Source organism: Eptatretus burgeri, chromosome 13 (genome assembly GCF_056783735.1).
Source record: "Eptatretus burgeri isolate ZD-2024b chromosome 13, Ebu_testis_v1, whole genome shotgun sequence".
Lineage (NCBI taxonomy): Eukaryota > Metazoa > Chordata > Myxini > Myxiniformes > Myxinidae > Eptatretus > Eptatretus burgeri.
The window spans coordinates 66,579,787-66,594,861 of record NC_140973.1 but is presented as its reverse complement, the minus strand read 5'-3'; the positions used below and the strand labels follow the sequence as shown (position 1 = coordinate 66,594,861).

Below are 15,075 nucleotides of genomic sequence, written 5' to 3'. Positions count from 1 at the left end.
GATCAATATTCATAATCGATGGATTTTCTTTTGAATTAAAATTTCATTACCGATTACTAAACAGAGCAGTTGGCTGATCGGATGGCCAAGACTAGAGGAACGCACAATCTTCTCCAGGCTGTTTAACCTAGGTTTGAATCCTGACTCAGCTTTAAACTCTAACACCGGGGTTTCACAGGGAGGGTGATTCATCAATGTGTGTGCCGTCCCTCGGATGAACGTTAAAAGTCAGAAAAACTTTGGACCTTTGTATCTCTGAAAACGCACCAAGGAAAAAATTAAAACTTGACACATGGCAAGTACTCCTCATGGGGCATAAGTGTGATCTTTTACGACGTCATAGGTGCCTTCCTTATGACATTCAAATTGCAAAATTCCAATCAGTATGAAACATGTCGAGGGTCAGAGTGATAAATTGGTACACAGAAAAAAATTGATGACGTTTTGGTTCGGTCACGTGGTTCGGCAGCCATATTGTTTTTTTGTTTTTTTTAACCTTCAACGATCTTCTCTGAAGCGGCTGAAAATAGAGGTGAAACTTTGCACATATAACCACCTATCCATGAGGAACAAAATGTTCACATGGATGATGTCATAGGTCACATGGTTTGGCAGCCATATTAGAAGATTTACCCGAAAACCCATTAAAAATTTAAACTTCTTCACTAGAGCAACTGGACAGATCGAGGGGAAATTTCACACATATGTTCCCCAAGCTTTAGAGATACCAGGGTATTCACAATGACATGGTCTGGCAGCCATATTGGATTGAGCAAAAGTCTTTTAAAAATTATTTCGCTTGAACCACTTAAATCGATCGATGTGAAACTTCACAATAATGATCTAGTAGTGATGGTGAATACGTTTTAAATTCCAACCTGAGCAGATGCATGGTCTGGCAGCAAGAATTTGATTTTTTTTTGAATAAGGCTCACTTGGCTGTGCCTGGATGGGTTTGAGGGTGGAGGAGTAGTAGCTGAAACCCAAATCCTATCCAGGTTTGTCCTGATAACTTCATCTTTACTTTTTGCTTGTTCAGGTTCCTTCTGATTCCTCCAATGCAGGACTGTACCTCTTTGGTCTTCCATTTGATTTGAATTGAATTTATTTTAATCCCATTCTAAATTAAACTGAATAATGAATTAATAATTTTTTTAAAACGTCATGGGTCAGGGTCAGGTGTCCGATCAAAGCGGGACGTCTTGGTACCCGGTCATCACTGCCAGCAGTTATAAAGTGGCAGTTCCAGTTATGTGTCATAAATTACACAACACACCAGTACACAAATACCATACACCATACACAACAAGTCCTGGTGAGGGTATGCAATCTCTGATAGCTCTTTTTCTTGGTGTTTTTTTTTAGAACAAAATTCTGGAATCAATGGCTTTTATTCTAGCAAATGGTCAAATTGTAATCCATGGTGTGCTTTGCAATTATAAACTCTGTGTTTTGTAGTTTCAACTGTATCCATCCTGATTTTGTTACATTACTCTCAAATACGTTCTTTCAATGCCTCTCTTGTTCACCGATGTTTGGCATACACAACAGATTTCAGGAAAAGAAAGGAAAAAAAAAAAAAAACAGAACAAAAAACAATTAATCTACGATTCCAGAATTTTCTTACACCCTGTATATATGAATGTGGGAATATAGTAGATGACTTATTACCCGAGCACATTGTCAAAGGAACATGAAGATCTATTTTAATGGTGCTGCGTGCAAGTGAGTGAATCCACACAGGTTCTCAGATCTATTGTAATCTATATACCTCGCGAAGCACTGCATTTGCATCACGAGCCGAGTCATAAGAAAATGCATTTCCATTGTCCATTCCGTGGGAGTACTTCATATTCACACCAATGTCAGATTACGAACCACCCATCACAAATACTGATGTTAATTTTCGCAAAGATTGAGTGTTTTGCAGAATTAAAAAAAAAAAAATTCCAGATATCTCGATATAATAGTCTGATGACATAATACTTAGTAATCCAATCACAACTGATGTCTTTGTCAGAATCATAAAAACAGCCAATCATGGGTTCTCTAATAAATAAGAGATCCCATGATAACAGCCAAACACGGGCGTATCTCGATGGCCTGCTACATGCATGTTGTGGAAGGGGCCAAAGGGAAGTATATTTATTCGGTCTGATGTGAGCAGAATGAAATTTGCTGCAAGCTTTCATCGATGGAAAAATCTACTAGAAGCAGAGAAGCTAAAATTGCCAAAAATGTCTGAGAAAAAATTTGAAGTTGACCTAGGTACAGCACCAGAAAGACTTTCTGCAATCCCCATCGGATATGGATATCATCGAGAGTGCTGTACACGAGTTTCACTGATAAATCAAAGATTGAGAGAGATACGTGGAAGCAAGAAAGGGGATTGGAGAATTATGAACGGGAGTACACACTACATAAGAATACGTCAATATTTATCTATAAATATGGATGAGACTGCCAGTACCGTTGCAGCATTGCTTGCACAAAAATAAAGTTTCTCTGTGACCTTCAAAAGGCCTGTGACGTCTATCAGCTGCAAACATGTGGTACATGTAGATGTATAATATTAAGACAATTATTTTAGTTTGGCTTGCAGATGTTGACTTGCATGTACTTAAACCGAGATTGGTTGATAAGTAGTTTGTGACATAGATATGTATTGTAAGGAAAAGGACTTTTCATTGTGATGTTAATAGAAGTTTGTGATTTTTTTTTACAGAATATATATATATATATATATATATATATATATATATATATATATATATATATATATATATATATATATATATATATATATGTACACAATGTCAAAGCTCGTATAAGAGCTAACACACATAATGTATAATAAGGGGAGCAGGAGACAAAGGGGACGGGAGAGGGAAGCACAAAACAGTGGGGAATAGACACATGAGGAGATCTTTGGAAGGGAGAAAGATGGGGCAGGGTACAGGGGGTAAACAAGATGGACACTACAGGGACTTTCAGGAAGGAAGCAGGGAGCATGAAGGAGGTGGGTTTGATGTGGATTAACGGGGGTAGAAAAGATCGTGGTTTTGGATAGGGGAAGATAAGAGATGGTGGTGAACAGCTGTTTTGAAGACCTGGAGGGGAGAATGGGATTGAAGAGTGTGTGGGAGTTTATGCCAAAGGTAGGAAAAAAAAAGAGGAATGGAAGAATGAAGGTGAGCAGTGATTCGTGATTTTGGTACTTTAATCAGAAGGGGGTTGCTGGCAGACCTTGAGCGCCCTGCAGAAATATGGACGGGACAGATAGCAGACAGAGCATGGGGGCATGGCCGGAGAGAAGACGGTAGAAGACAGCAAGACCACCAACCTGCCTGCGGTGAGAAAGTGAGAGGCACAAAGACTCGGCCTCATCGCGGGAGATACCAATGATCCAAAATGCCTTGGTTTCCACGGCATGACGCATGAGAAAGGTGAGAGGCGGGAGCACCAGCCCAGAGGGGATAGCAGTACTCCATCAGGCTGCGGATGAAAGCTTTGTACGTGGTCAGGAGCTCAGGCATGCCAAGCAAGGACTTTGCACGACAGAGGATGCCCAATTGGCGACTGGCTTTGGAGGAATCTTTGTGGATCTGCCCCCCCCACCCCCTTCACCCCAACACTCTATGCCTCTCTTGCCATCGGGTCTATTTACAGTGTAATGGACAAATTAGGGCGTTATGGTGGATAAACAAATGCAAATAAAATGTTAATGAATACATGGTTGCTTGGGTAGATTTCTTCCGAAGAAACGGATATGAAAAGTACCCTTTAATTCCTTATTTCACCTTTTCTTGCACTTGTCATGGTTCAAATTCAACAAAAAGACTGTTATGTCACCGTTGCTAGGGTAAACTGGTCCTTCACAACCATATTTATCTTGCCAAAATGAAGTTTTTGCAAGATATGAGAGTCAGCTTGTATGTTTTTGTTTTGCCTGTAATCACGTATAAAAATTCTGCAGAGCACAGTTATCATTGCAAATTTTTGTAACCGCATATCAGAGGCCCATAGAGGTCCCTTTCAGCGCACAAAATTTTGAAGGTCAAGGTCAAAGGTCGAGGTCACTTTGTCGCAAATCAGGGGAGTCGACGAAACCCTTATTTTTTTTAGTAATGTTGATCGGATCGTCTTCAAACTTCATGGGAATATAGTTCATGGTCTGGTGCTCAGCTGATTAATTTTTGGTGGCGATTGGCCTTGACCATCATATGTTTTTTTTTGTTTTGTTTTTTTTGTCTGTAATCACGTATAAATCACTCTGCAGAGCACAGTTATCATTGGAAATATTTGTAACTTCACATATCAGAGGCCTATAGAGGTCCCCTTCAGTGCATAAAATTTTGAAAGTCAAGGTCAAAGGTCAAAGTTCAAGGTCACTTTGTCGCAAATGAGGGGAGTCGATGAAACCCTTATTTTTTGAGTAATTTTAATCGAGTCGTCTCCAAACTTTATGGGAATGTAGTATATGGTCTGGCGCTTAGCTGATTCGTTTTTGGTGGCGATTGGCCTTGACCTTCATGGTTAGCGCCTGAAGTCAAACATATTTGACCCCAAGGTCAAATTTTCAAGTTTTAGGAACCATATCATGTAGTACCTCAAATTGAACACCTCGATGAGTGCTTTCGAGATATGTCAAGCTTGAGACATTATGAGGCAAACATATTTTTCATGGTTACTCTGTAGAACGATTCTCATCGGAATCTCTCGTAGGCAGATATTCCTCAAGGAGTCGCTCCTGGTGGATAGCAGCTCTGTTCACCTCAGTGTGACCTTAAAGAAGTCATGTGGTCACCTTTTGGCAAGATACGGGTCACCCTGCGAGTGAGATTGGTTTATTTTTATTTTCTATATTGCTATGTTTTGGGCCAGTTTTCATGAACACTATTTTCAGACTGAGGAGCATATGGCTTTTGCTTCTGATACACATATTCAACGTATTTAGAATGGTCCAAGGTGCTCCCAAGATGGGGACTACGGAACTCAAAATATAAACAAGAAAACAGGCTTCGGCCCACGGTCCACTTGTTAAATGCTCAATCTTGTTCACCAGCGAAAATCTACATCGGTGGCATTTGGAGGGACTACATGATCGGACAAAAATCAACAAGGACAGTAGTACCAGAGACTCCCCCCCCCCCTTCGCGTCTGCAGGGATAGCAATCACTGTCATAAATAAATGCAAAAAAAAAGTTTTTCTTGATGATAAAAGCCTCCTCAGTTAACATTTGTCTGAACGTTCATTCATAAGCAAAGAAGCAATGCGATAAAAAGTTATTTTTTCAAATTACCAATAACTTTATGGTAATTTTGCTTCCCATGCACACCATAAAATAGTTTTGGGATATAGGAATGTTTTTAAGTCAACAAGGCTTTTGTAGCGACATAACCCAACGGATCCACCAAAACCCTTCGGGAGTTTATGCAAGCCTCAACAACATGCTCTCCACAAGGTAGAGAGACTGTTAATCCATCCAAACAGAACAAGTCTGGTATCAATCACTCTCACTCAAAACTCTTCTTCTGCAACGTTTGTGTCGATGTTTGCTCACGTGCATCTGTTGGTTGGACTAAAACTTAGCTACTAATGCTTTAACAGCCCCGATTAATCCCACCGTCTTGTAGGGTCGGCCAAGGTAAAAGTGTCGGTCCAAGTCTTTCACAAACTGACTGTTTGGACCCGACGCTCAACTGGATTGGATTTGGGCAGGAATTTGTAATTTATTCAGAATGTCGGCGATTACTCTCCGACTCTTCGTCAAAAGGTATTGTGCGACGATATTCAACGTCCTCCAACCAATAATAGAAGACGGGACACCCAGCTTAATGTCCATCCTGAGGGATGACATTCTTGGTGATGCAACTCCCAACCTGTAAAGCACCAATGAGAATCCAACCCAGATAAGACCACATAAAAGATAACTGCACCAACTCTGCAACTTCATGTCAGACATTGGACGAACACACTTAAACGTTGTTTACATGACTGGACCAAGTTGAACTCTCCAGAAATTTGCATATTTGTCCTGCAATAAACCACTTATGAGGACTTGCCTAAACTGTGCAGTGATTAGGCAGAGGAAAGCTTTCAAACTTGTCCATCTTATCCAAGGTGGGCACTTGCAAAATGGATGCTCATTACGGAAGGTAATTTTAGCAAAGCAGAATGGAAACGCTTGGTTAGCATGAATCAAATGATTGTGGGTTTGCCTCAATTCCATGAACAATAACCATTACCACACACGAGACGAGATTGAAAACCCTCCACCAGCAAGCACCATGCTGAAGAACAACAAACTGGTCCACTAGTTGGCGATACCAAGTGGATCCTCGGTTAAGGAGCTGGGTGTCTTCAGTACCAACGTTACAAAACTGCAGTTGAATTACTACTATCTCATTCATTTTCTCCATTCAATCATCTGGACTTGTATGTACATGGTTGTGAATCTCAGTGAATGCATGATCAGAGTAGAGAATGAATCAAAAACATTCCCATTCGCTGATGATTTGAATCATTAAGAAAACATTGAATTCTTCCTCGTATTATCCCAACACCTTGTGCTTACAGATCACTGCACCCCCAATCCCATCCATTATTACATCTCATCCATCACACACCAATCATTTCAACCCATCAATCACTGATCATTGCACATCTCACACCCATCATTACATCTCATGTCATCCCTCACCAATCACAACCCATCTCATCCCTCACCAATCATCACAACCCATCTCATCCATCACATCTCACACATCATTACATCCCATACCAATCATTGCACATCTCACACCCATCATCACAACCCATCTCATCCCTCACCCATCATCACAACCCATCTCATCCCTCACCCATCATCACAACCCATCTCATCCTTCAACAATCATGTTACCCCCAACAAATCTGTCACCCATCATTACATCCCATCCCATATCATCCAAATCTCTTTCCTCACACATCACCTCACCTCATCCGATTCCTTCCATATTCCATTTCGTTCCTCACCCATCACCTCCAATGCCATTCCATATTACTCAGCCATCATCACCTCCCATGCCATTCCCCATTACTCACCCATCATCACCTCTCATGCCATTCCCTATTACTCACCCATCATCATTTCCCATGCCATTCCCCATTACTCACCCACAATCACCTCCCATGCCATTCCCTATTACTCACCCACAATCACCTCCCATGCCATTCCCTATTACTCACCCATCATCACCTCCCATGACATTCCCTATTACTCACCCATCATTACATCCCATCCCATATCATCCAAATCTTTTTCCTCACACATCACCTCACCTCATCCGATTCCTTCCATATTCCATTTCGTTCCTCACCCATCACCTCCAATGCCATTCCATATTACTCACCCATCATCACCTCCCATGCCATTCCCTATTACTCACCCATCATCACCTCCCATGACATTCCCTATTACTCACCCACCATCATTTCCCATGCCATTCCCCATTACTCACCCACAATCACCTCCCATGCCATTCCCTATTACTCACCACAATCACCTCCCATGCCATTCCCTATTACTCACCCATCATCACCTCCCATGCCATTCCCTATTACTCACCCATCATCACCTCCCATGCCATTCCCTATTACTCACCCATCATCATTTCCCATGCCATTCCCCATTACTCACCCACAATCACCTCCCATGACATTCCTTATTACTCACCCATCATCATTTCCCATGCCATTCCCCATTACTCACCCATCACCTCCCATGCCATTCCCTATTACTCACCCACCATCACCTCCCATGACATTCCCTATTACTCACCCATCATCACCTCCCATGACATTCCCTATTACTCAACCACCATCATTTCCCATGCCATTCCCCATTACTCACCCACAATCACCTCCCATGCCATTCCCTATTACTCACCCATCATCACCTCCCATGCCATTCCCTTTTACTCACCAATCATCATCACCTCCCATGCCATTCCCTATTACTCACCCATCATCACCTCCCATGCCATTCCCTATTACTCACCCATCATCATCATCATCACCTCCCATGACATTCCCTATTACTCACCCATCATCACCTCCCATGCCATTCCCTATTACTCACCCATCATCATCATCATCATCATCACCTCCCATGACATTCCCTATTACTCACCCATCATCACCTCCCATGCCATTCCCTTTTACTCACCCATCATCACCTCCCATGCCATTCCCTATTACTCACCCATCATCATCATCACCTCCCATGACATTCCCTATTACTCACCCATCATCACCTCCCATGCCATTCCCTATTACTCACCCATCATCATCATCATCATCACCTCCCATGTCATTCCCTATTACTCACCCATCATCACCTCCCATGCCATTCCCTTTTACTCACCCATCATCACCTCCCATGCCATTCCCTATTACTCACCCATCATCATCACCTCCCATGCCATTCCCTGTTACTCACCCATCATCATCACCTCCCATGCCATTCCCTATTACTCACCCATCATCATCATCACCTCCCATGCCATTCCCTATTACTCACCCATCATCATCACCTCCCATGCCATTCCCTGTTACTCACCCATCATCACCTCCCATGCCATTCCCTATTACTCACCCATCATCATCACCTCCCATGCCATTCCCTATTACTCACCCATCATCATCATCATCATCACCTCCCATGCCATTCCCTTTTACTCACCCATCATCATCACCTCCCATGCCATTCCCTATTACTCACCCATCATCATCACCTCCCATGCCATTCCCTGTTACTCACCCATCATCATCACCTCCCATGCCATTCCCTATTACTCACCCATCATCATCACCTCCCATGCCATTCCCTATTACTCACCCATCATCATCATCATCATCATCACCTCCCATGCCATTCCCTTTTACTCACCCATCATCATCACCTCCCATGCCATTCCCTATTACTCACCCATCATCATCACCTCCCATGCCATTCCCTGTTACTCACCCATCATCATCACCTCCCATGCCATTCCCTATTACTCACCCATCATCATCACCTCCCATGCCATTCCCTGTTACTCACCCATCATCCCGTGACACGTTCTCCTCCACCAGAGCTTTCACCGGTGCAATGTGTCCCGTATCCGAATCCAGATTATGGAAACACACCGTGAGCTTTTCATCGAAACCGTTCACAAGATCTTCCATGGATTTGAAGCTCACGATCTCTCCAGAGAAGCCGTCCAACTCTGCCAAATCCTCCAAGCCGATGGCCTCCTGTCCGCCCTGCACTGCGGACTCGGAGCGCGGCGTCTTCGTGGTGTCGATGGCCTTCGACCGGGGACGAAGCTCGTACAGATCCTGCCATTCTTCATCGAAATCTGCCAGCGGAGCCGCCAGACCGAGATCATCCTCCTTCTCCTTCATTTTGAGTCCAGTGTATATCCGAGCCGAGCGACGGACCGAACCTCAGGGAGCTCACGATTGTGCTCGAGGGCGCCACACCTGGTTCACCCTGTCGACCAATCAGCTCACAGCATCGCGAGAGGGGGCGGAGTCAGAGGCGAAAGGTGAATCCGCATTAGAACAAAGTTAAAATTAACATTTTATATATTTATATATCTGTAAAATCACGTTACATTTACTTACGTGTCCTCGTGGTGGGAAATATGATAATTGGATTATTATTCATCATCCAATGAACGAGGAGCCATCTACTTAATCGTGCATTTATTGATGTACCTTATCCGTATCGATAACACTGTTTTCACGAATGAAATGGAGAAGAAGTTGGGAGAGGTGGAAGTAATCTGAGTGATATATCTACATCATCTTTTAACGTCATCAGACAATGTGTTATGACACATGTTTATGTAAACGTATTCACTACCCCCCCCCCCCAAACACCCCATCTCCTTTTCCTACTCCCCAAGCCATCTACTCCTACTCCCCACCCAATCCACGACTCCCCACTCCACCCCACCTGCCACCCCTCCTCCCCACCCCATCACATCTCCTCCTCCCCACCCCATCTCCGACTCCCCACCCCACCCGATCTCCTCCTCCCCCACCCCATCTCCGACTCCCCACCCCATCTCCGACTCCCCACCCCACCCGATCTCCTCCTCCCCCACCCCATCTCCGACTCCCCACCCCACCCCATCCCATCTCCTCCTCCCCCACCCCATCTCCTACTCCCCACCCCATCTCCTATCCCCTATCCCATCTCCTACTCCCCACCCCATCTCCTACCCCCTATCCCATCTCCTACTCCACACCTCACCCCATCTCCTACCCTCTATCCCATCTCCTACTTCTCACCCCATCCCATCTCCTCCTCCCCACCCCATCTCCTCCTCCCCACCCCATCGCCTACTCCCTATCCCTTCTCCGACTCCCCACCCCATCTCCGACTCCAAACCCCATCCCATCTCCTACTCCCTATCCCATCTCCTACTCCCCACCCCAACCCATTTTCTACTCCCCACCCCAACCCATTTTCTACTCCCCACCCACCCCATGTCTTACTCCCCTACTACCCACCCCATCCCCTACTACCCACCCCATCCCCTACTACCCACCCCCTCCCCCACTCCCCCCCCCACCCCAACCCCTACTCCCCATCGCACCCCATCCCCTACTAACCCCCCCCCCAGGTTTATTTCTTATCATTTCTGTGTCAGGTCACAGACTTACTGATCATCCACTGGATATTTGGTCTACGCGTTCATTCTATTATTACCCCTCCATTCGTCTCCATAACTGCCGCTTGCCCCAATTCAGTGTGCGTAATGACGTTCCTGTATGTCACAGTGGCACTGTCAACCAACCAATGATCCATCCAACACTGCCCCCTCATCACTCGGCTATGGTCTTCAGATGGTCCCAAGAGGTCTGAGCGAAACATCTTCAAATGGAATCAAATCGACACGTTGTTAGGTTGTTAACTAACTTTGCACCACTAAATCTGTTCTCAGGAACCATGCAGGTGATCTCTTGGGAACTAGCACAATTAACGGCATGTACTCTTGTGAAGTCTTATTTTGGACACATGTGAGCTACATGCGGTGTGTATGTTAACTGTGCCAATCATTTCTGATTTCATAACGCCGTGGTCAGAGAAGTACAAGTTCCACCCAAGTTATATGGGCAGGAGGTGTCAGGTGGGCTGCCAGGTGACCAGTTGTAATGAGTTGGTAAGGTGACCGACAGAATAGTTCATTTAACCGATTAGCATTTATTTTATTATCCTGGCTCTAGGTGGTTACCCACTCCACCGAAGATGGACGGAGGGTATGTTTTCACCCTGAATCTGTTGGGTCACCGAAATAGGTGACCCTTATTGTCAGTAATTCTGTCTCTGTTTGGATGTTTGTTTGGATGTTTGTTCGTTTGTCATCAGCATAATTGGTAGTAAACGTGGGCGGATTTTGACCAAACTCGGGTAGTAGGTACATCTTCTGACCTCGTGTTTTGGAAATTGTGATGGTTGCTAGGGACGCTTTGGTTCCCTAGCAACAACCGAAAAACCTTCAAAATCGGTACCGTTTACGCGAAATTAATTCCGAAAGACATTATCACACGTAGGGTTATGAAATTTGGCACGAATGATCTACAGGTGATGCTCTATCAAATATATTCCGGTTTTTGTGATATATGGAATACTTTACCCGCAGCGCCCCCTACAATTAGGGTATGCGCGAAAATTGGCGAAAATTGAAGGCCCCCTAGCGACCAGGTGAGTGATCGATACGAATGAAACTTTGCAGGTTCATGGTACTCAATGAGTACTACAACTTTGCCTCAGGACATATTGACCAATTTCGCTTAGGTCAGGGGTCAAAGGTCAATTAGTGCAAAAATCGATAATATGCGAGAGCTGGAGGTGCCTTCGCGCCAAATGCTACTCCTCCTAGGGTTATGGTCGGATGGTCATGAAAATTCACACTAATCGTCTGGAATACATTGTGCACAAACCATCGAGCCGGATTTTCGATTTAGATCTTTGTTCAATCACAGCACCCCCTCGAACTTTGGGGATTTCCGATATCAAACCGCATTTTCGGTACTTTTCATTCAAATTGATACCGAATAGTTATCAGTAGATGTAACTGGATGAGATTTGATTTGCATAATCTTAAGGTGATTCCCTATCCGCGATATGACATCCATTTTGTTTTATATCTTATAGTTTCCATGCTCGGCGACCCATCGCCGCCTACCGGCTTGTTTGTCAATATGTTTGTCTGTTTGTGAACAGGATATCTCATAAAGTTATGGATTGATTTGGATGAAACCTTGAGAACAAGTTGGGTGTATGAGAAGGGCAACTATTTCGATTTTGGTGAAGATTCGAATCCGAATCCAGATACGGATACGAGGGTTTATAAACTGTTCAGCCTGGAGGAGGTATGCATACCATCGAGTTCCATTCTCGTTATTTGTGTGGTTTCTCCAAAAAGTCCATTCCGACATGGCTACAACATTTCTGTCAATCCTCTAATTTCTGGTCTACCGCTGCAAGGAGAGATTGCATGGGCTTGGCTTGTAGGTAGCTTTGCTGTCTCATCCATAAATAATGCAAACACTGATTTGCTCAACTCTACGTGAATATTTTACTTCAACTGTCCTTTTACACCTTTAATAAAGTTAAGTCCTTGGCTGGCAGGGTAGCCTTTGCTTCGAGTCAACTTTGCTCAGATTAATCTCGAGTCGGCATGGCAGGTAAGGTTAAGACAGCCAAGGTGACAAAAAAAAAAAAAATTTTCAAGGTTCACTCCTTATTTTCTAATAGCAATGTTCAGAAAAGGTTGATAAACCAGTTAGCTCACTAATTACATGTACAGTAATTTTGAAGTTTGGGAAAGTATAACTTCTGACAGTGGCAGTGTACCTTTCAGAGGCAGTGAGAGTACAGGCATTTTAGCAGAAATATTTGGTCAAACTCCCACAAATTGCAACAAAAGCAAACTCAACAGATTTTGATTCCTGGATATGTCCTCAGTGACAGAAAAAAAGTCCTAAGGGATCCTCCAAGGAGAAAGTCCTGAAATCATGGAAATCCAATATGGCCGCCACCTGGCTTCGGAGAAAATGAGAAAATTGTAAAGATTGATATTTTAATATGTAAATATATGTTTTTCTGCATTCTAATTGTTTCTAGTTATGGTCAGTATAGTGATATACAAGAATAATTATAAAAAAGTGAAATGTATTGAGGGTAAAATAAAAAATTGTAGCTTTTTTGTCCAAAAATGTCAATTTTTTGTCCCGAAAATTTTTTTTTAACCTGATACTGATTTTGGCTCCTGGACAAAAAAAAAGAAATGTTGAAGACACAAGATGAAATAAAGTCTATGGCAATACAATATAATTATGTAAATCATTGAAACATGACAAAATTCACAATTCCACTCGGGGCAATCACATCTGCCTGACGAAGGTTTCAAAATGAAAATGAAAATTCTCATTAAACTCAGAAACTACATCCATTATAAACTTACTATACATGTTGAGAAAAATCAAGCGTATTAAAGTTAGAACTCGACAATGTCATCATCATCCTCATCATTGTCACATGGAGTGTTTGTGCAGCCAGAGCCCCTGCAGTTTGCACAAGCTGGAGTGCACTCAATGTTGTGCTTCTTGCATGTGCATCTCATGGTGCTACATTCAGTCTGGCAGTTGCACCTAATGACACGTAACATCTTTTCAGGAGCTGGAGCTATTGATATCTGAAGTGGCACAAAACCCTCGTCACACTTCTGCCAACCCCACAGTATAACAGTAGACAAGGCACAAAAAATGAAAACAGCGAAGTATAACAGCACATCACATCATATAATGCGTGGAAGCGAGCTACTGGAGAAGCACAGCAGCACTACACACCGAAAACGCCCCCAGGCGGCTCATGCTTACATGGCCCTTGGCGAGGTCGCGGCGACCTCCCGACCTCCCCCGGCACCATCAAACGCCTCCGGCCCATAAGGCGGCCCATCTCCCCCAGCCAGACCTGAAGCAGATAACATTCGAGGCCGGAAACTCGCTGTCTGGCAGCCGTGGCGCCAGCGCCAGCCCCGAATGACCTTGGATGGGGGCGCTGAACAGCGCCGCTGGCTGGATGCAACCAATGCTCCACAACAATCCACGCACTACAATCAGTTAAGATTCCACCGCATGGCCAAAACGGCCTTGAGCGAACCCAGAGAGCCGCGTCCCAGGCGCCAGGCATGTCTGACCTTGCCGCAACCAGAGGTGAGGGTAACGCCGACCAGCGCACCAGTCCTGGCTCCGAGCCGATCTCCGAGACCCCCACAGCAGTTAGACGGTCGCCACTCCATTCAAACCACACTTTAAGTACAGGCTCGTCATAAACCAATAGGATCACCACTGGAATCATTGCAAACTCATTTTTCCGTACAGCGCGTTGTTTTGATAAAATCCCAGCACCTGATAAAACAACTACCCGTGGCTCGGGCCAATGGAAGGCCAACCCAACCTTTTTATTCGCCACCACCGCTCCCAAAGCCACCACATCACATTGATCATAATACAAATCCCATTGATTGATCTCCACCAAACCCACTCTCACACGGGAACTGCTGGCATTTATTTCAACAACGTTAAACTGCATCACTAGAGCAAGGAAAAACACATATGCAATGAACAGCAACCCACAACCCACATCACGAGTCCGTCTCTTGGTTGTCGACTCGATGTTGTGACTCGCAACTTCCTTTAACGCCACGGGCTCACCGCAACCTGTTGAAGCTGCCCGAACAACACCGGCGCGCATTGCCTCACGAACGCTGCCGAAGCACGGGAACTCATCGCGAGAGCTGATACGGCTCTCGCCGCTCCCGAACTGTACATCACCGCCGCAGGCAGCAACAAACGGCCGCTCCCGTTGCATCGACGCGGCTCCCGCCGCCAGAACCTCGCCCTCGGTACTCGACGAAGGCATCGAAGAGAGCACTGGCACACCTGGAGGTACGAACCGGAGATCCAGCCCGAGGTGCGCCAGCCAGTCCCGACCCAAAAGGACGGGCCCCTCCCCTCGCCCCATGAAC

General features: G+C 44.6%; 1 protein-coding gene across 2 annotated transcripts in view; it reads right to left on the bottom strand.

The window, feature by feature from the left end:
* The window catches only part of LOC147014694 (fasciculation and elongation protein zeta-2-like), a 78,924-nt gene that overhangs the window by 38,150 nt on the left and 25,699 nt on the right, over nucleotides 1-15,075 (bottom strand). Inside the window, exon 1 of one of the 2 annotated variants that reach the window (XM_085850688.1) lies at nucleotides 9,090-9,522. The exons of the other annotated variant lie outside the window; for it this stretch is intronic. Within the exon in view, the coding sequence (XP_085706814.1) occupies nucleotides 9,090-9,433 (344 nt within the window). The 5' untranslated portion in view covers nucleotides 9,434-9,522. Of the gene's footprint in view, nucleotides 1-9,089; nucleotides 9,523-15,075 lie in introns of those variants that run through there. 2 annotated transcript variants of the gene reach the window in all.